At 37.8% G+C, this 22,356-nt stretch overlaps 1 protein-coding gene across 4 annotated transcripts in view; it reads left to right on the plus strand.

Moving 5' to 3' along the window:
• DLG5 (discs large MAGUK scaffold protein 5) overlaps positions 1-22,356 on the plus strand; it is a gene marked incomplete at its 5' end in the record, with an annotated part of 97,121 nt that overhangs the window by 42,600 nt on the left and 32,165 nt on the right. For all 4 annotated transcript variants that reach the window (XM_082286601.1, XM_082286604.1, XM_082286602.1 and 1 more), the window contains 6 exons: positions 6,156-6,321; positions 11,407-11,550; positions 13,056-13,239; positions 16,523-16,782; positions 17,909-18,221; positions 22,075-22,305. In XM_082286601.1, the coding sequence (XP_082142727.1) occupies positions 6,156-6,321; positions 11,407-11,550; positions 13,056-13,239; positions 16,523-16,782; positions 17,909-18,221; positions 22,075-22,305 (1,298 nt within the window). The remainder of the gene's footprint in view (positions 1-6,155; positions 6,322-11,406; positions 11,551-13,055; positions 13,240-16,522; positions 16,783-17,908; positions 18,222-22,074; positions 22,306-22,356) is intronic.

Below are 22,356 nucleotides of genomic sequence, written 5' to 3' on the forward strand. Positions count from 1 at the left end.
AACAATGTTAGACTTTCACTCCTCATTTTCATATTGGCCATTTTGACAAGTGTCCTTTCATGTTGTTGTGATTTCAGTTTATTGCTTCATACTTTCTGCAGCTGTATGTAACAAAGTAATTGTTTTCACTATTCACAGGAACTGTTCAGTTGCACATGTGGCTTTTGATAAACACTCTGTCCTTGTCTGAAACAGTTATTTATTTCCCCCCACAGCCTATAGTAATCTCTCATTGTATTTCTTGCCTGGTTTACACAAAGCTTATATTTGCTAAAGACACCTCAACAGTTAACACCAAGGAACAAGTGACAATATTACACTTGCTGAAAGGCCATGAATGAATAAGAAAAGGTACTAGGAACACTACCAGTACATCACATTGGAATCCTTATCTGCACTGCAGGAATTGCCTTCGATGTTCCACCTCTTCACCAATCAGTCTTTCTATTCAGAAGTCGTTTTCCCTTAAAATTTGGTCTCAATGATTGAATTAAAACTCTTCATATAGTTTTATTTCATATGTAATAAGCTACCTATTTAGTTTGCTGGAAACTTTTGGAAATAAGCACTCTTCCACACACTTAAAGTAAACTTCACACTCTGATTTTACTCTTTGAATCATGTAACTATCTCTAGGATTGATCCTTAATCTCTAAGTGATTTTCAGTGTGCTTGTTAATAAACATCTCCTCTTAAGTAATAAGCATTCTGAATTGCTTCAGTGTGTTATTGCTGTCTTCTTTGATGTCCATTTTCAGGCAGCTATGGTTTGACATTAGTCATGCACAGGGTTCTCACAACTTCTTTCTCTTCAAAGGTACTTGAGTTTACTCCATGGACGTCATGCCCTGTTTCAAAAAAAAGGAACATAACAATAAAGAAGTCACCTTTGCTCATTTATCCTGATGCAGTCTTGGAGAAGGGACAGTGGGGGTTTTGTGGTGAAAGAACCACTAATGAAGAGCTGACCACTCCATGGTATTTTGCTTGTTATAGTATCTTCTTAACATTTGGCAGCTCCATGTAGGAATTTCTGAAGATTTGGTTGGTCTGCAATGGTTTGAATGGAAATAGTGTATGTGAATACCCATCTCCTGCACTCCAGACAGCACCTCTGGATCCCAGTGTCTTTCACTGCTCCCTGAGACCCTTTATCAGTCTGTGTACTTAGGAAATCCTTTTGGTGAAGGTGGTTTTCTTTTGGAGCTGTGAAGTTGATGTGGTGAGTCAGTGCTCACAACTCTTACAGGAGAAGATGTGAAGGGTGGAATGCTGGAGGAGTCTCATCCCCTCAGTTGGTGTGCAGCGGGTGACCATAGTCACTGTCTCCCTTGGGTTCAGGGTGGACACTTAAATGTGGGTTATGCTTTCAGTACACTGTTGTAAGCCTGACAAAGGTAGGGTTTGAGCCAGGGAGCTACTGTAAATTCAAACCCAGAAGCTTCAGCTGCATAGACCTTGGTCATGGTAACAGATTTTACTCTCACTTGTATTTCAGCTCAGCAAAATTCTGCAAGGAGATGCTGCCCCCATCTCCTCTGCTATTTTTCAGTATTAGGTTGTAGATTTTCTTTCATGTTGACCTTTCCAGAACCACTGTTCATTTCTTTCTGTAGTCTTAAACTTACTGAAGTTGAAAGTTTATTTTAGATGCTGTTGGCTTTTGTGTTGTTATATTCTGAATTAAAACAATATACTGAAATGCTACCCATTCTTTTGTCCTTGCATGTTACATGATTGTCACTGCTTTCATAATCTATTAGGTTTTCTGTCTGTCAGATGAAACTGTTTCTACAGTTCATTATTCTACCTTTCATTTTTCTTTCCTCAGTGTGCTGCTGCTTGTTTTTTCCAATGTTTCATTTCGCCTCCATGCAATTCTGTTCTGTGCTCTCTGCTGTTTCGAAATCACTTCAAAAGATACATCTCAAGAAATGAATCTAAATAATAACTAGAATGTAATTTAGAATGTAACCCTCTTCTAGTCCTCATAAATTTTTGAAAGAAAGTAAATATTTTAGAATGCATTTTCCTACAGCAGGCATAAGTCTTTACTCTCGACACCTTCCCTAGCTTGGGGAGAAACCCTGTTGATCATGCTTTGCAATACCTCTTGGAAGTATTTTTTAACATTTTCTGTCATGATTTACAAGGCCATGAAGAAATAATATCCTGAATATCTCTGTTGATTTTCTTTTTTATGAAAGAAAACAATGGAAAAGACTTGACTGTACCATGAGAAGTCTGAGTTTGTTTTCAAGCAGGAAGGAGCTTGAAATTTATGAGTTTGAGAAAAATCTTTGTAAAATTTAGACATTCTGTTAGCTTGTGACAGATTGCCTTCTGAATTAGTTGAATCTGTCAAACAAGTGTATTTCTCAAAGACCAAGGAGTTTATTATAACTCAAAATATGTTAATGATATTTCTTAAAATTAGCTGTCTATGCATTGGTACCCATTTTCTTATCTCAACATTATGTTCATTTGGCATAATGGTACATTTTGGACAGGTTAATAAGTTTTTCAGCCCTCTTTCTGTTAAAATGTTCTGTTATTCTTTAAAAAATATGCTACCCCTTCTCCACATATGAAGTTAACTTCTTCAGTTTCTCTGGGGACATATTATCTCTTTAGTCATTGTTGAATAGAGTAATCATCAAGAATTATAATCAGGATGTGCTACATCCATGGGTCTTTGTGGTTTCTTTGAAGTCCAGCATTTGGGATATAATAGGGAAGATATGATTACTCCAGCTTCTGTTTTTAAGGCTTTTGTTTTATACAACCTGTGATGGAAATCCTGCAGAATCTCACTTTGGATAAGTCAGTGCATGCTCAGGACTTAATGACTGTACTGCATTACGGGCAAAGTGCGTTCTCTCCACACAACACACCCCTGCTGTTGGCTGCTCCCGGACGCGGTGCCATGCTGCTCACCTGGAGACTGGCCTGGGAGTGACTTCCAGGCACTTGAGTTCTCTAGTGCAACTTGCATCAGAAATGAGTTGTGGGGCTTACCAAAGAGGTGAATGAGTTACACTTGGCAGGACACGCAGTAAATGCCTTTTCAGAAATCTAGGTTGTCTGAGAAAGAAGGTGAGTTACTGATAGGTGGCATAATTTGGATAATGGAGATTTAGCCTTCAGGCTTGTGCATTTTAAGATCAGTTTGACTGGTTGAAGTACAAAAAGGAAGTACTTTTGTGTAAAATATGCAGTGAGATGGAAAAAGAATACAAAGCTGGAAGCACAGGTCACTTTCCTTCTGCTGCATCAAGATGTCAGATGCAATAAAAGGATTTTAGCATTCAGCAATAAAAGCTCCTTTAAAAGAAACCAAGACTGTGGAATTTTTCTGATGAAATAGGATTTTACTGAATGTGTGTGCTTGTTTTCTAAACATTCAGAAATCTGGTTTAAGCTTTAGAAGACCTTTTGTACAACTATTGAGAATGGAAGCTTGTTAGTAAATCAAGCAGAGGTAAATTTTGAGTCTTCTTTTAAGGATAGGAGCAGGAAGAACTGGATTACACTGATCTGTGTTTTTACAGCACTTAACAGGTGTACATCTTGTGGCTGATATTATGTGTCAAAAATATCATTGCGTTAGAGAGGAAACTATCTGTTGATGTGCTTGTAAAAATTGACAAGTTAATGAAAAATAATCCCTTTTGGTACTAAGACAAATGGCTTCACAATTGTGAAAAAAGCTTCTTTCCTAAGGCTGATTAGCCTGTCTTTATTTAAAGCAGACTTTTCTTTCTTGGCACAGTTTTGGGTCTGTGCACAAATGTTCTTGCCTGAAGAAGATTGTCACTCGGATGCTGTCAAAGCTGTTGGGGGAGGAAGGAGGTTGAGGAGCAGAGGTAGATCTCTGGCCTGCTTTTACTGTGTTGAAAGATTCCCAGGGCAGCCTTGGATGCTTGTCTAGGTCTTGCATAGCAGACATTGTCCGTGGGACTGCTGCTGGGGTTAGCACTGGTAGTAGTGATGGACATTGTTCATCCAGTGCCCTTTCCTCCCTGTAGAGCACAGCAGCCCTCCTGATTCATCTTCTCCTTCCTCTTGACCTCTTGCATCCTGTTCGTCTGTCTTGCTTGTAAGCAGCCCCAGGATGACATCAGCTTTTGAACCTCTCTGTAAGGATGAGAAGGGGATTTTTTCCATGTTACACATCCTCTGATGTGTCAGCTCAAGTGAGATGATGTGCAGGTTGCCACTGAAGTTACCAAAGCCCATCCAGCTTGTCAGTACCAGACTGATTTGTCTGCCTTTACCTTTTAGCTTGTTTATGGAATTCATTTTTCATTGATGTGTCCAAACTCTTTCAAATGAATACATATTCTGACTTTTTGTGTCTATTTATTGTCTTCATTTATTCTCTGTATCCCTGTATCATGTGTATTATTACTGGTTTCTGTATAAACGTGCCATAAAAATATGTAGTATATTTCTCATCTAAAAGAAAGGATAACTCCATTTTGGAAGTGTGAAATCCTTAGTCCTTATGGATGAAGGTGCTTTGTCTGGATGCAGGAGTGAAACAAAGCAGTAGGAAAAGCATCCCCCCATTGAGAATTCTTCAGAGTGATGTGAGTCTGTCTTTCTACAGAATGCAGGTCCTTCCTGCAATTTTTTATTTCTTCAGTTTGCTGTTAGAGCATTTGCATACATTATTAGGAAATAGTTAGATTAAAAGAAGAGTCTGTGCTCATAAATTCTCATTGAAGAATTACAGTAACAGCTGGAAGGTATAAGAGCAGGGATCCTATTGTTGTAGATGCTGTACCTATGATAGCCCTGACACTGCAGTTATTTTGGTGTGGGAACTTCAAAGCAGGGGTACTTTTGCTGAAAAGCTGGAGGGAGTTTTACATTCTGCAATACCTTTGTGAACTGGGTTTAGAGATAAAAAGCCAGTCCTTGCAATTCATTAGCATTTGATCCAGTGAAATAATTTTGAATTTCTTTCTTTGAAAAAACAATGAGCAGAGAGCATTGTTTCTCTATTCTTTGTTGTTTCATTAAGTAAAAAAAGGCCTAATAAAGGTACATCCTAACAAGTTAACACATATGTCAGCAACTTGTTTCAGTTGTATAATTTTGCAAACTATTTCTAAAATTTCTCTTTCGGGTAGAAAATAATGAGCTGTGTATTTTTAAGCCTTTACCTTTCACATCTGTGACTTGTGTCTTTGAGTCTGCTCTCATGTGTCTGAGAGACACATGAGCAAAACTACATTTACAACTTAATTTTAAATGAGCAAAACTAAAATTAGAGCTGAATTAGTTGTCAGCAGTTGTTAGGAAGTGATACACCAGACTCTCTTCTCTTGCGAAGGAGACATTGTTGTGCTCTTAAAATTGTCTGAGGACAGTAGTCATCATAGTTCAGCTCTAACATTAGGAAAGCTGAGAATTAAGAAGTCCCACAAAACCCTTTAATGTATGACTGCCCCTTAGAGGAAATTTGATGTGTAGTCCAGTTGCAGTGATTGTAATGTGCTTTGTGTTAGCCAGTGTTGTTAAAAATGAAGCCCAGTTTTCATCATTTGTTACTAAGTGAAGTGTTTAATTTCACATACTAGACTGAAAAATTGTAACATGTGAAAGCATAGAATTGTATTAAAAGTAAATGTTGTCTGTAGCCTGTAGCAGAATGGTATTTCTGTGCTGCTAGATAAAGGAAAAGAGCCCCTGTGCTGTAGCAGTTTCTTGCTATCACTGGAATAAGTTGATGTGGGTGAATTTTACTCTTCTTTTTTTTTTGGGGGGGGGGGGCTGGTGTAAGCGTGGACATTGTTCTTTATTTTAAGTAACTTTTTAACCTATGACTTCTGTCAGTATGGTAGTTTCTGAGGTCTTTGCAATTGTTACTGCAAACTTGCCTTTTAAACTACTTGTAAGTTCCTGAGTAAGCAAGGAACCCATGCAAACTGAATTTGCAACAGAGGGCCTTTCTGCTAGCATGAGATCTGACTGGAGTCATTCTTCTTTCAACTCACTGATGAAAACTTACATGAATTGCTTCATTTTTGAACAGGATTTTGCAAACAAAAATATAGGGGTTTTAAAATTAGTGCTATCTTCTTTAGTGGAGTTGTATTGTTCTTTTGAGGCATTAGCTCACTGCCAAGTATTTATCTCTTCATCAGGTACGACTGGTAAAGCATCATCTCCACCACCTGTGATAGACACGAGACAAATGAGTGAGAAGCTGGAGACTATTTTATATCAGCTCCGTCAGGTGACTCGCGAGAGGGATGAGCTGCGCAAGCAACTTGCACTTTCATCTCCTGGGTCAACCTTCGATGACTGCAGGTAAGCAGAAAGGAAATACAGCATTTTCATTTAGTCTTTAGTAGTGTTTTCAAGTGTCTTGACACCTGCTTGCCTGGAAAGCATTAAGGAGCTTACAGTGTCTATATGTTGCTCATAACCCACTTGCGTCCTGGTGATGTGGCCACATCCATGTTTCAGAGCTTCCTGTTGAAAGCCTATTCCTACTTTGTCCAGCAGTTTTTCTGTGGGACGGAGGGGAGAAGGTTTCATCTCTATGCTGAGAAAATAAAGCAAAGTAGTTGTTTAGGCTTCATGGGCTTTGTTGTAGGAAAAGAAAGAAGACAGTGGATGAAGCATTTGGTGTTTTGAAAACAAGAGAGAAGAAAGGGAAATAGCTCTGAATACTTGGCTGGAGAACAGAAATGAGGAGAGGAAAAAAATCTCAGCTATTCCTATGCTTCTGCAAGGAGGGAGAGGTTTGGATTTCGGCTGAGTGGAGTGTTTTTTAGAAGATCTGCTTCCTGGTATACATACATTGGGGAACTTGTAGCAGAAATATGTTGAGAATAAGGAATTCTCCTCCACTGAACACGCTTTTTAAGTCATTCAACGGCCAGCAGACTTACCTAGCTCATTCTATTTTGGGGGCTGACATGTTACAAGGAAGAGAGTACTCAGAGTATGAGTTAATTGTAAAATAAGGGTTTTATTGGGTAGGCAATAGAATTAGTTTATTTTGAAGGGTTAAAGATGTGCTAATGTTTAAATGTGTCTGAGTACACTGAGCACTTTTTGCCTGCACAAACCTTGGAAAAAAATCTGTCACTGAATCTGAAACAAGAGCAAAGAACAGATTTTCTGGGAGGTGTTGCCTTCATGTGTACCTTTTCTGAACTTTAATGTGTTGTTGTTTCTGTTTGTTTTAATTAAACTTTTTGTCTGTATGAGAAAGTTAAGATTTGAACCAGTGAACTAGCATTGAGAGAATCTTGACGTTTTATTACCTCAGTAGCATCTCATCTTAATGCTCCCTTCCTCCTTCCATGAGTTGTGAGGGCTGCTTTAAGAGAATCATGTTCTAAATAACAGTCTTAAAGTGTTGTGGGGATGGGAAAGGAAGAGATGTCAAATGTCAACGTCTTTTGCATAGCTTCCAGTTACTTAGTTGTATAGAAGGATTTCTTCTTTGAAGTTACTGGAGCTTAGGCATAGAGGATTTTATAGCTCACAATAATCTTCTGCATAATCCAGGATGCTATTAATAAAGTTCTGATGAGCTGTCCTCTAGACTGCCCCAGTTTTCTCTTTGTCAAATCAATCCTTTGCTTTCAGTGTAGGATTTGTATGTTGTATAAAACATTAATGTTTACAGCTTCAAGAACAACCCATCAAAATAAAGCTTGTATTTGTGCAGTCCCTGGACAGTACATGTTAGATGGAGAATGCTGGTTTCCAAACAATCAGATATTTGAAGAGTGGGAAATGAATGAAGATTATTAATTGATATTATTTTCCTTCTGTGTAAAAGCAACTACTCCTCCCATCTGTACACACATTTATGGTTTTTGAAATCTTACTGGTACTTGTTTTACTTTTTGAATTCTTTCCTCTTATAAAACTCATCTTCATCCTACCCAGAGTCGAAGTCCAGGCATGGTAAACTGTTGATGCTGAAGTGTGAAAGCTGAGAGATGGTTATGTGGATGGTGACTTTTATTACCCTGGCTTTATTTTCCTGGCTGTGTATGCTGCTGTAACTATGGCTGTACCAAACACAGGTGGTGCAGAGGCAGACCTTGAGACGTCACCTTGGATGCTTCACAACAGCTCACAGCACATTTGTAGTCTGGGCTGTGCTGGCTGAGTAGGTTGAAAAACTGGGCGCCGTTTTCCAAAGCAAATGTTGGCTGAGTCTAGAGCAGTGGAAGAGGAGCCACAGCAGTGGATTGTGATGTGCTGAATCAGATCAACATGTGCCATCCTGCTGGACAGGAGTAGGATTGCTCATGCTATGCTCGTGGATTGACAGTGACTGTATGAATGCATGTGTGCTGGTGATTATGCAAAGATTTGACCAAATAATTTAGCATGCTCAAGTTGCACTTTATAGACTTAAGCCTGCTATTATTACTTACATAATTGTCATAGTAGAATAGAACCACAACACAAATAAAACGCCTGAAAAGTGTCTTTGAGAAGAGACTGTTTTATGTGTTATCTATAATTGTTGTTGGAATTACAATAATAAATGATAACACTTGGAAGTTGTTAGGTAGGCATTGCCCACAAAATTGGGCCTGTGGTTGGCATTAGCTTTTACATGAGCATAAGATACATATAAATGTCAGTCTCACTGCGGCCTTGATTTATGGCCTGGGTAATTCCACTATAGCACAAAGGATTTTTGAAGTTCTTACATAAATATCAAAAAAACAGTTGGGCCTTTGATACTAGCATTTTAAATTTTGTTAATGTTTGAACAAGAGCTTCCAAAGTAGTAACTGATACTTCTCCTTTATTGAAACTGTAATTTTCAGTATTTTCTGGGGCATTTTAGCATAAAACTGTGGTGGTCTGCTTAAATAAGAGTCAGCCACTACATGTGGTTGAATGGACTGTTGTGTTGCAACAGTTTTGACTTTTGGCTTCTGACCAATAATCCTTCTTCTCTTACTCCTATTTTTCTTGCTGAGACATAAAGCCTTGGAACAGCAGTGTGGAACATATGGCCTTGGATAGCCATGTGGTTTTTATTTCATGAAGATGAGGTAGAATGCATAATGTTATTGGTGGCATTGTTGGTCCTTCCTCATTGTGTAGGTTGGCTAACTTGTGTAGTTACCTACATGGTTTCCATATGTTTATAGGTGGTTTCTTGGGTTTTTTAATTGGTTGGTTTGGGTTTTGGTTTGTTTGTTTTTTGGATTTTTTTTAGAATGTCAGTGTTATTTCAGCAATATATGAAATACATGTGATGGATGTTAGACTTGTAGAACAAGTTTCACCGTAGCTTTCAGACTGGCCTAATAGCTTAATAGGAACATCTGTTAATAGGTCTCAGTAAGCTTAATGTTACAGCTGAGAGTTAAACTGTGCTCCAGTTAATGCTGTCATTTGAAGACTGTGGTGGACAGATGGTATCCACTTTCAATAATTTTACCCTAAGGTTTAATTTAAATCAATAACTTGAGGTTTTAGTGATTCTGTCAAGGGTGTGAACATTACAAATCGAGTTTAACTTACGCTAACTATGTCTGTATTTTAAAAGAATAACCCTTCACTAGTTGCAGTGATATCCATAATACTGTGTGAGTAACATTCTACTTTTGGTATCCCTCAAGAATGAATTTAAAAATACCCTAAAAGGCACCCCTGTAGTCATGACTTGAACATTTGGTTACTTTACATGATTTTGGCTTTTAGTTGTTGGCGAAGTTTATTGAACAAGGAAGGGGCTTTTGTTTTGTTTTTCCCCAGAAGCACTTCTCTAGAGAAAGGAGAAAAGGAGGAATTATGATTGAAGGCCTCACTACTCAGCAAAACATATGCAACTGAGTTGCCAAAAAGTACCTTATATCATACACACACCCCCTGAAAATCTGTGAACCAGATGTGTCTGGCATTTCTTTTTTTTTTTTTTTAAACAACTCTAACCACTGCAGTAGTGCAACACCATTTTCATTTTGATTCAATTGCCAGCTGCTTTTCAGTTCCAGAATCCATATTGCTTTTTTTTGTATGAAGCAAAGAAAATTCTGATTGCTTTTCAGGCTGTGCTTACAGAGAAGCCATTTGGGGGAGTTTGAGGTTTGAGGGAGGAAGAGTGATCTGTGCAGCAATGGAGCAAATCTGATATGAGAAGAAGCAGAGTTAAATTAGAAAGCAGTTGTTTTCTTTTGGAGGCATTCATTTTCTGTTTTGGTGGTTTGCATGTTATTTTTTTCATTGCCTGAGGGGTTATAAGAGGCCCTGGAGATGATACACAGGACAGCTGTCAGATGCTTCATTTTGAAACTGGAAAATTCAATGGTGCAAAAATCCTGTGACTGTACAGAGGAGGAACAGTTCAATTTAGAGTCTCTTTTAGATGCTTGGTGCTACAAAGTAAGAAGACAGAATCCTGCTAATTTAGTTTCTAGCATGATATACAAGTGTAATTAATTCTAATCTACAGCTAAAGGTATCGTGTACAAGTACCATGCATTCTAGACATAATTTATGCCAGTCAATTTCATGACAACGTAGATTATTTTAGAAAATTTCTCTCCCAGGCATCCAAAAGAAATTTGAGTCAAAATTTTTCTTTTGACTGACTGGCTTTTATTTCATTCAGTTTACTGAAAAATGCTTGATGGAGATTATATTGTGCTGGAGATTTTTAATAACCCAAATTCTGTTCAACTAATTATCTTATGGAAATGTGAGGTAGATTCTGGCATGTTTTCTCATTCATTTATAGTAGCTTTAAAGAATATGGTAGCACACAATCAGGTGTGTAATTCAGCAGAATGACTTGGTTGAACAGGTCAAGTTCTGCCAGCACAGTGTGTGTGTTTGATATCCCAATGGAAGTCTTTCTCTCAAGCCTAACTGCTTTTCCTAGGGAGTTATAGACAGGGTCCTTCAGCTGCTGCCTCTAGAAGCTTTGTTAAACCCAGGTCTCCATGCACACCCAGCTGACTTTGGCAGCCTCTTCCAGCCCTACCCTCACTGCAGGTCTGTGCTTTGTCACTGAGAGTTTGATGTGGTGGCACAGGAAAGTCGAGTGTCCTGTGATGGACTTGTTCTTATATCAACTGAGGTTCTGTTCTGTGGTAGTATTGCTGCTCAGAATAGAGGGATATGCAGGCTCAGTACCGTATTTGGCCATGTTAGTTACAGTTAGACAAAATCATCCCATTATGAGATACTACATCTCAATATAAAACTAACACAAGTTCAGGTCAGTGGTTTTTTATTAGCAGTTGCATCTTAATGGGAACTGGTCAGTATTTAGAATAAAGCATATTATAACCTAAATATCATCAGTTGTGTGATAGTGTTTTTTTGTTGGATAGTAATTTCCCAGGCTTTTCATCCACTTTAGTAGCCATTGTTTTACCCCATATTATTTTTCCATGCTAGGCCTAGTCCGAAACCAAATCATGATTATGAAAGGCTGAAGATTCAGTGTATGAAGGCCATGTCAGACCTACAGTCTCTGCAGAACCAACACACCAAGACACTGAAAAGATGTGAAGAAGCAGCAAAAGAGGCAGATTTTTATCAGTAAGTATTAGTAAAGCTGTACAAGGTAAGTGTTTACCACTCTGTGCTAGATCAAAAAGTATTAGAACATGGTAATCAGGTAGTTTGTAATGCTGTTTTTCTACTTAAATTGCAAGATCGATGCTTACATCAGATAAAACATTTCTGGCCCATTTGAAATGATCAAGTATGGACTGCTTGTTTTACCTTTAGGAATTTGAGATAGAAATCCCCAATGTCTTCATGGGATCAAAAAACAGAGCCTGATTACTGATTTGAAGTTGCTATCTAATAGTTCTACTGTCAGGCTAGAGAGCAGAATATAATCCAAGAGAATGGAATTTCTTACTCTGTTTTAATAGATTGTGATAGCTCTCGTGACAATTTGTGGAAGTTTTAACACAGGTTAAATTCAAAAGTTATTTTCTTCAGCAGTAGTTGTTAAAACCCCGTGCTCTTTAAAAAAAAAAAAAGTTGACATTTTAAATAGTTTATCATTGTCACTGAAATCTGAATGACAGCAGATTAATAGCCTACATGTAAAGATTATGTGTGCTTAATTATGGGAATATAATTTTTGAAAAGGCTTTTTTTTAAACAGGTGTTCTAATTTTAAGGTAACTTTTTTTAATGCTTTGGTCATTCTGTGGAGGAAATGTTGGTATTTCACTTCATATGGAAGAAATAAAGTGTATATTAGAATGCAAATTTTTTATATATAAATACCTGTTTAAACATTTACCAGCAAGTGTGAGAGTTCAGTTAGAATAATTCTGTTTCAACCACAGAAATACTTGTCAGTATCCAAAAGCCACTTTTTTGATCTGCAGTGGTAAAATACATTCAGTTGACTTACCTGCTCTTTTTCAGCATTGGTTTAGTCTAATTTTAGACTTGTACCTTGAATTTTAATCTGAATGATAGCCTCCTCATGCAGCTTTCAGTTGTTCAAGTGAGAGTGTATTTCTTTCAATAATTATGGCTGGCATAATGAAGTGAGGAGGAACTTTTTATCTTGAGTGTAGTTGAAACATATGTAGTGTGTTTTTGTTGGCTGTGCAGTTTTTCTGATAGTTTGGGGCTTTCATTTGTTTTTAAAACAGTAGCACACAAGGAGATTTTTGTTGTTTTCATCTGTGTTTTGTTTAGCTGGTGCTCAGCTGAGAAGCTTGAGAGAAAGTGGAAATGATTGGTGGGACAATTCCTGTTATCTCAAGAATCATCATATTATGCTATTTGTGTTTGCCTGCTTTTAATGGCTATGAAGTGGCATTGACAGGTGGCATAAATCCATCATCCCTTCTGATGAGGTTTAAGACTGCTGTGTACTTTCATCTGATTTCATACTTATGTCCCTGTTTGTTTCTGGTTTTGTTTTTTTCCTGGTGCTCGGAGTACACAAGTATACAGAATTGAGTCAGTTTGACCTGCTTCCTTGGTAGGAAACTCATATTTGAAATTAGTTACTCCAGGACTTTGTCCTTGCAAGTTGGCCTCTAAGAGTATTTTTTTGTGTGCCGTGACAGCACGTTGCACAGTCGGCTGCTGAGCGACCAGTCCCAGCTGAAGGAGGACATGGATACCCTGAAGAGGAAAAACACGCAGTTGGTGCGGGAACACAATCACCTGCAGCAGTCATGTGAGGAGATGAAGAGACTTCATGATGAGGACCAGAAGGAGATAACAGACCTGCGCAGCCAGCAACAGCAGGTGAGCTACAGCCTGGAGTGTCTGTGCTGCAAGAGATCATGAATTCTTCCTCTCATAAAGAAATCTGAGTGTGCAGCGCTGCTGCTGCCTTTAGTGTCTTACTGGTTCTGAAACAGCCTCCTGGTCTTGTACAGTATTAGGGGAGACAATGACATCTTGATTACTAATTGATTTTCTTTGTCTAGCTGGAAAAAAAAGAATAAGGAGTGTTTTAAGTGCAGAGATGAAAAGGTGTACATGAAGATTGTGTATGCATGATATTTTTTAAAGTGGGTAGAGAGGCGTCAAAAATTAAAGTTACAAAGTGATTAAAAAGATGACTGTTTTCTTAGGGTACTTTATGGGACAGGGCTTACTTTAAACTTGCATGCTATGTTTATTTGTTTTTTGGAAAGAATCACAAAAGGTTGATTAATGTGTTTGAACTTGAAACAAAAAGAGACAACATTTTCAGGACTGGAACAGTTGGACATTTCAGAACTTTATATCACAGGCTGTTTCCAGGCCAGTGTTGTTGAAATATTCTGAAAATTTAAAAAAGAGTAATACTAAGGGGCAACTGGTTGTATCAGGTCCACTGTTCACCTACCAAAAAGTCTGTTCATTTAGTTAGAATTGTTACGGTAACATGTGCAATGGTTAAACAGAGTATCTCGGTTCACTGTGTGTAGACTGATTCACAGGGCAAACTTGCAAGTCAAACATTAGGCTTCAGAAGCAAAATCTATGCAAGCCAAAATAATTATTTGCTAGGGTAGGAGGGGCAAAGGTCAAAGCAAGCTGGATGTGCTGAATGGTACTTTAGGAGGTGCTTGAAGGTAGTGCAAAGATGAGTCAAGATTTGTTCTTCCTTTTTTGTCCATTTCTCTCTAAAGCTATCTTGCAAATTCTGCTGTGAAACTGTTCAGTGGCTTTGTTCAGAAGATAGCAGAAATGGTTTGCTGTGTCAACCTGGGCAAATAGCTTAATTCATCTGTGCCTCAGTTTCCCAGTCTGCAAAGCAGGGATGCAGAACCTCTGAGAGAAGGCTATTCTATTTTGCTGAAGTTTGAAATTATTTGGAAGCACAGAAGGAGGCTGATGTAGCCTTGTCGGGATTGATTTTAAGAAATCCAATCTCATGTCAACATCACGATTAAACCTTTAAAGAAAACTATGTATGAAACCTAGTGGGAAAACTGTGTAACTCCATTTCTCAGCCTGTCAGAGTGAATCATGGTATCTTGAAGGGGTGCCAGTAGTCTTATCTTGTCCCTGTAGTTTCTCATATGAATTAGTCTAACTCTGTGTTGATCCCTCTGACGTGTTCTGTTGTCAGGCCATAACAAAATATATCTTGGTGGCCTCAGAGAGCAAAAGCTTTTGATCAAATTACTCGTTGTGTGGGATTGTCATGGATTTGCTGTGTAGCAGCTGACCAGCTTAAGTTTCTGCAGCTCACGTACGGAGTTTCATGTTGCCACGACTGTGTTTCTTGGGCCAGCTGGGACTATTTACTTTCTTTCAGACTAGGATTTTAAACAGGAGACGTTTATTGCACTGGTGGGTCCATCTTCCTCTGTCAAATCTCTTAGGAAGTTTATGCTGAATTCATCCAATTTCTTCTATATTAGTCCTTCTTTTTGATAATTATTTAGTGTGTTTTCAACATCAGGACATTCCATATATGCTTTAGACAGTGAGAAGTGGTTTGTTTCTGTTTGGATTCTTAAATAATTTGTTCTCAAACCTGTTCTTAAACTCCTTTGGGAAGTAGTCTTTTGGAATATGGCTTTCTGGAGTGGGTTTAAATCTATGTATTTAAATTTTGTGTATGCCTGCATTTTACCACGTGTTTAGCTTATCTGAAATGGTTCACTGAAGCATGCTGGCTAATTATGTGTCCAGCTCTGTGTGGGTTATGCTGCTGAATCTGTTGAGGATTGGGATGTGAGTGGAAATAGCCCAAGTGCAGTCTCGTTCCAGGGCCACTTTTATATATCTTGGTTAGTTAAAGGAGACCAATGTCAGACTGAAGAACTTTAGTCTCTGTTATCTTGCCTGTGTAGTAAAGTGGTTTGTTAACAATGACAGTTGTTGGCCTCTACCTCTGGGCAATGAAGAGTGGGCAGCCTCTTGCTCTCCCCTTCCCTTCTGGTCTGCAGGCATCCAGGTTTCTCCATGTTCAGGAACTGGTCCTTGCTCTGAATATAAAACACAAAAGAAGATGAGGAGTCAATTTGTGCAGGATAGCTGCTGTGTGTTGGGTTTCAAATTTTTATAGAGCTCGTGTTTTCTGTCTTTTTTCCTTCTATTTCTTTATACTTTTTATTTTCAGATAGTTAGGAGCATACCTTTGTCGGCTAATGTTAGTATTATATAATTCCTGGCACCTCTCTATGTAGAGCATTCCTGTTTCTTCCCACTGCTCCATCAGGTCCAGATTTCAATTTAAAAGACAAAACCAGAAAAAAGGAGCATAGAATGAAAAAAAGAAAGGGGGGGAGGGCGGGGGGGGGAAGGCTTTAGGCTTTATTTCAGGCATATTTTTTGCCTTTTGAGAATGAACAAGAACTAGGTTTGCTGACACTCATTAGGGCTTTCTTAGGTTGTTGCTGGTCATGTATCGTCAGTGTTACGATTTACAGCAAGGTTCCTACATTGATGTAAATTAATTTAAAACTAAGATTCAGGTCAGGCTTTATTCATGTTTAAATGGATATTTCTTTTCCTGTTAATATTTTATGTATGGTTTTTGAAACACAAACCTCTGTGGGAAGGTCTCAGATGAAATACTGTATGAATATTAAAATAATATGCCTGAGTGTACAACATATTTTGGCTAGATTTTGTTCTCATTAAGTTTTTAATTATTTAATTCATTCTTAGAGGATACAGGCAACCTATCAGGAATGCCACCTCGTGGACATCTCCTAAATTACCACTGTCATCTTGGTCATCAAATAGTGATTACCTCTTTTTAAAACTACAAGTACTTCAAAAACAGCATGGTTTTAATAGGTGTTCATAACAATTGCCATTAGAGAGAGATTTTCATACGCTGGTGCACTTGTGATAAAGCAGACAAAAAGTAGATGTAATAATGCTTAGAGTAACAATGGCACTTAGTCTTTTAGACTGAATCTTAGATTCAGTCTTTCCTTAGTCATTAAAAAGAATGATTGCTAAAATTGGTTAATATATTTTTGTTCTAATTTTGTTTCTTATGTATATATTTTAGATCAAATTTCTTGAACTGATTCACGGTAAAGGTTATTGATAGAGTTTCTGGCATTTTTTTAAGGTTATGAAGCAAAATGGATCATCAGAGATATTAAACAAACTTTACGATACAGCAATGGACAAGCTGGAGGGTGTGAAGAAGGACTATGATGCTCTGAGGAAACGGTACAATGAGAAGATTGCGAGTCACAACACGGATCTGAGCCGCCTGGAGCAGGCTGAGGAGGAGAACAGACGTCTTCAGAAACAGATCGACATGCTAATGAAGCAAAGGGACACAGCAATTCATTTCCAGCAACAATATTCATCCTCTCTTAGGAGGTATAAACAAGTTTTGATGCCTTTGAGGTATCAATTCCAATGTAGCATCTTATTTTCATTGTGGGAGAATCACAAATACCTTTCTAATCTTTTTTCTAAAATTTTTCTCTAGTGTATGTAATTTTGGTGTGATGAGTAAGCATGTGTATTTACATAAAAATTTCTGAAAGGTTCTAGAATGCATGATGGGGGTGTTAATTTGGAGAAATGGTGCATTTTCTTAAGAAAAGAATTTCCCAGTTACGGTTTTGGAATTGTGTGAGGAATTTTAACCATTGTTTAGCTCGTATGAGAAATGGATACTCTGCTTTTCAACCTATGTTTATTTTTAGTTGTAGATAGAGGAGTCAAATATAACCAGAATTTTGTTTAAGCTCTGACTTTCTTCCATACAAACTCTTTAATGCATGGTGAGCCTATATATATATATCTATATATCTATATATATATATATCTCCTTATTTAAATATAAAAGCAAATCACTAAGGGAATATAATCTCTAAAGGTGTTTTGCAGATGAAGATAATCTCAAGCCTAAGTTAACTTTTCATGGTATTAGATTTGCAGACTGGGGAGGGGGACTGTGAGGGTTTAGGGCTGGCAGCAGAGTTCTCTGGCTGCAGGGGTTTGGGAGTCTTGCTTCACTGAGAAGGTGCTGCTACGAGCAGTGCACGTGTTAAAAAAGGAGGACACAGATGCTGTTATACCACACTTATCCCTCCTCTCTGCTCCTTGATACCAAGCCTACACAGTCAACCATATGGGGTAGGAAGGGCATCAGCATACACAAGGACTGCTGCAGAGAGCATCCTTGGGTATGTTAAGAATGTTTTCATTGACTATGAGGGGTGATACACAACTCCTACAGACCAAAGCCAAAAAATGGGTTTTTCCACGTTCGTAAATGGTTCCTCATAATTATGGTTCAGTCCTTAAAGAGGTTCTCTAATATTCCTTAGGTTCACTAATGTTCCTAAAGCAGTGGTTATTTTTTGCAGCACAGAGAATACACTTTGTAAGAAATCTCTGGTTGTTTTACCAGTGGATACATTTGGTTACCCAGCCAAATCCTTAAGGTATGAAAGTGAGTAACAACTGTCTTACTGGTGTTTCCACTTGTTTTTAGGTTTGAATCAGTACAGCAGGAACTAAGCAACACCACAGCACAAAACAAAGAGTTGCAGAGAGAGATGGAGCGATTACAGTCAGAGGTGACAAGGTTCAAAACAATGCAGCTGAAAGCAGCCAAGGATGCAGAAAAATACAAGGAAGAAAGGGATTCTGTTTTCAATGAGTACCGCCTAATAATGAGTGAGAGAGATCAAGTAATCAAAGAGGTAGATAAGCTTCAGACAGAACTAGAGCTTGCAGAGTCCAAGCTGAAGAACACCTCTTCTGAGAAACGAGTGGCCAGTGAAGAGATGGAAGCTTTAAGACAGGTACTAACCTATTGTTTTAATGGGGAAGGGAAATGAGTATATGCTGTTGATGCTGGAATCAGGAATGTATGACTGATGAATGGAAAATAGGAATCCACTGCAAAGAGGAAGTTGTTTCCTGATGTTTTCCTATAGCAGTCCTTTTTACTATCAATTTATCAAGCTTCCATGTTTGAACAGAGTACCTGCCAGCTGAAATTTGCTATTCACTTGACTTAATTCTGTTCTGCATATTATAAATCCTTTCCTTTACTGCGTTAGTTGTTTTTACCTTCTTAAGTAATGCTCTCTATAATAATATAGCTCTAAATACTCATTATTTTAAACTTTTAACCTCTACAGGAACCACTGGATACTATCTGCTGTGGCTTAAAACGGTACATGATCAAGTCATCTCAAATACTTATGCAAAGCCTGTGCTGACATGCATGTTCTTACTCATTTGCCCTTCTACTGCTCATAAGTTAAAGAGGATATTTTAAAGATTTTTTTATTTAGAATTCAGGCATGCCTTAAGGTGTATGAAACCAGAACTTCCTATTTTTCAGCAATATGTTCTTGAAATGCTTATATCACAGCCATGTCAGAATGAAGCTGTTATGATTTCCAGAACACAATTTGCTGCTCAGTTTCATTTCCGCTGACATGCATTCACTTGACTATTTGGTTTACAAATACTTAATTTAGCATGAAATAGATACAAGCAAATGTATTCCATTGCGTATAAATCTCATTTTACTCTTTTCACAGCATTACATCTCAACAACATATTCTTACAAAAAATTAAGGTGTGGAGCTTTCTTTTAAACAAATAACACCATTTTTTGAGGAATAATGTGGATTGTGACATGTGACATCAGAGCTTCTAAACATGACTAAATTCTGATTTTAAGAAGCCATATTTTTCAGCTCTGCATATTTGTCAGCTCAGTAATTCAGCTCTACAGTGACTGAAGTTTTAATACGTTTTATACCTCTTCTACTTTCATCGAAACATTTAAGCCAATCAAAATGTCTGTCGATTTCAGTGGTAGGGTAGGCATCAGGGTAGGTTACTCATGGAAATAGCCGCAATTAGTCATTCTGCTTCAATTTGTTCTGTCATTGTAGCACTATGAGTAATTTGCCAAAGTGCCTTAAGGGGCAGGGAATTAAAATTTTAAATACATGGGTATTTACTTAAAGGGGGTGTTTGAACAAGAATCAGCAGGAGCCTAGGACTGGTGAGTGTGGTGCTGGCAAGGCGGATCCATTGCATTTTTCTTCACCTCCAGAGCTAGCCCTTCAGTGAGCTTCTGTAATGTTCTGAAAGTTGTAAAATAACTGTACTGCGAGTTGTCTTTTTGTTCCCATTTTTCTTTCCTGTAGCTAACACTCTTCTTGTAAAGAGGTATGTTCTAGTACATCACTAGTGCTGGCTTGCTGCAGCTGTGTACAATGCGTAAGGATTTTCTAGTTCTGTCAAGGAAAATGTTTGAAACATTGAAAAAATGTATCAATGAATGTATCAGTTCACTTGAAATAGTATCCTGAAATATGTCCCCTGTAAGTGGGATTGTCCTCTCCGTGCATAGTTGTTCTGGTGCTCTCTGAAAAGGCAACTTAATGCTTTTCACTTTTCTTGTGATATATGGTACCTTTAAGTGCTCTGTTTTGTAGTGCTAATTGATTGTTTGAAACAACACTGAACCCATTTAGGTAATTCTAAATGTAGTTTCTTCCCTGAAGCTTGTGTTTGCTAGTGTGCCTTGGGTGCCTCTGAAAAATTGTAGAACAACTGAAATGGAGAAGAGGTTGATTTTTTAAGGCATTGTGTCTGAGCAGCTACTGATGAGGTCAGACAGTTAATTTCCAAGTTAGACATGTAAGTTTTTATTAGTCACACATGCCCAAACTTATTGGTTCAATAGACATCTGAAATGTACTAATTTTCTGGTATTAATAAATGATAGAAGAAATCTCATGATTTTTGCACTAATGGACAGTTTTGGATTAAGTTCTCATGAACTCAGCCATTCAAAGCCAGGGATTGAATGTTATAGATTTCCCCCTCTCCTTTCTCCAATGGTGGTTTTTTGTTTGGCATAATCTTTTGCTATGGCAAGTACTTAGAATGTTATGTTTCATCTCAGTGATAGTCAGTTTTCCCCTCTGTTTAACAGTTCTGTTATATTTTGTCCTTATGTTATATTCAGATGTGAAAATTTCCTTAAAACATAAAAATAATTCACAAATTCAGAATCATTCAACTCAAACTGCTCTACTGTTTTCAAACAGAAGCTGTTCTAGTCAGTGCCAAATGGCACATTTCCCTATGCTGTCATGTTGTAATTTTGTGCAAATGTCACAAGAAAAAGACAGAGGTGAAATTTTACCACTGACCGCTGGAGGCAATGGCTGCTCTTATTCGGATGGTTTATATTGAGCATGCTGAATTAAACTGTGATAGTGTGTATTTTTTCCAATCACTTAAAAAACCTGTAAATTCTTGTTTAGTGAAGGTCTTACTGAGAACTTTCCCCTCTGCCTTCCTTGTGACTTTTCATCTCAGCTGCTTGTGGGAAAAGGCTTAATATTTTTGTGTAAGTTTTATACACACATTTGAATGCAAGTTTTATACAAACTATAGTTAAACTGTGCAAAAGGCTGTTTCCAGTACTAAAACTTGTCTGCACCAACAGACAGTTCAGGGATTTTTCTTTCTTCAGAGATACTGAGCAAGGAAGGTCTTACTGGTGTTGAAAGCACTTGGGTGTTCTGGTAATTGAGATTCACTGACAGAATCATTAAATTCTAGTGCTTGTCTGCTATTGTACAGCAAAAATGGCTCTCTTAATGTCATTGTTAATAGTCTGACTAGTCTTAATTAGATGCATATCTCAAAAACGATTCTATTAGTATAGCAAAATGCAATTATCATCTGTGTTTTAAATATTCAATTTTATTCTTTGCAAACTGTAGAGGTAGAATCAGTTTATGACATGGTGTCTTTCTATCCCTAAGCACTTGAACCCTTTCTTCATTTTGCTTTTGAGATGTCAGCTGTCTCTGAGTTTTTTGCGATCAAAACATCAGTAGTTTCCAGCTAGGAGTGCCTGTGTGTAGGAGGACTTCTTTGTAGCCGTTGACTGAATGCTCCTAGAGAGCTGAGCCATCTGAAAATTTAGTGGCATGAAATTGGATCATTTCAATGACCCATTCTTTTAATGGGAAGCCTAATTTAAATAATTTTAGAAGGGCAGATTCTGTTTTAGAACACAACTACATTTGCCTTATCTTTTTTATTACAATGCAGTTGAATTCCACAGTTAAGATGTACTGTCATTCTGCTTTATAGAATATTGTAGTTTTATCTTCAAACATTCCGTAGCACATTGGTAGTTTAATGGCATATAACTTATGTTCCTTTAAAACTTATGGAGAAGCTGTAAGGTGCTTATGTAGCTGGGTTGTCTAAATTATTTCAGTCCTGTGAAATTGAGGCAGTTGTTTAAAAATATTTGTAATATATTCTTACCCTTCTCCATATTTAACAACTTTTTTTTTTTTAAAACACCAAGTCTGTCTGGTTAATAACCCTTTCTCGTTTAGGTTCCTCAAAGCTATGAGCGCTCCCAGAATCTTGCTTACTTTTGACAAAGCACTGTGCTCATGTGATGGTGTGATATTTTTAATACCACATTTAATATTCTTTGCTAGTACTTACTTGTATGTAATGTGACCTGCTCCCATTTTTCAGAACATTAGTGGTAAACTCTCTAGGCTTTTAAGGTGTCATGACATGTAACCAATTGGAAAGATGAACTATTTCCTTCTGAACCTAACCTGCTGCAAACAACGGATCTTGTTTTAGGAACTAAACTCTGCTCTAGTGGAAAGAGATCGAGCGATTTGTGAGAGGAATGAGTTACTGGAAAAATACTGTCATGAAGTGAAGGACAAAGCTGAGGCCCAGAAGGAGCTCGATCAAGCTTGCAAGGATATAGAGACAGTGAAAGAAGAAAGAGATGTTGCCAGGAAAGAGAGAACTGAAGCTATCATCCAGAGAGACCATCTCCTAAGGGAGTATTATCAAGCCCGTCAGGTAAGTCTTCACTGATGCCTTTTTTTCTTTTTTAGCTTAGTTAGGTCAGTA

This window comes from Coloeus monedula (genome assembly GCF_965178545.1).
Source record: "Coloeus monedula genome assembly, chromosome: 8".
Taxonomy (NCBI): domain Eukaryota; kingdom Metazoa; phylum Chordata; class Aves; order Passeriformes; family Corvidae; genus Coloeus; species Coloeus monedula.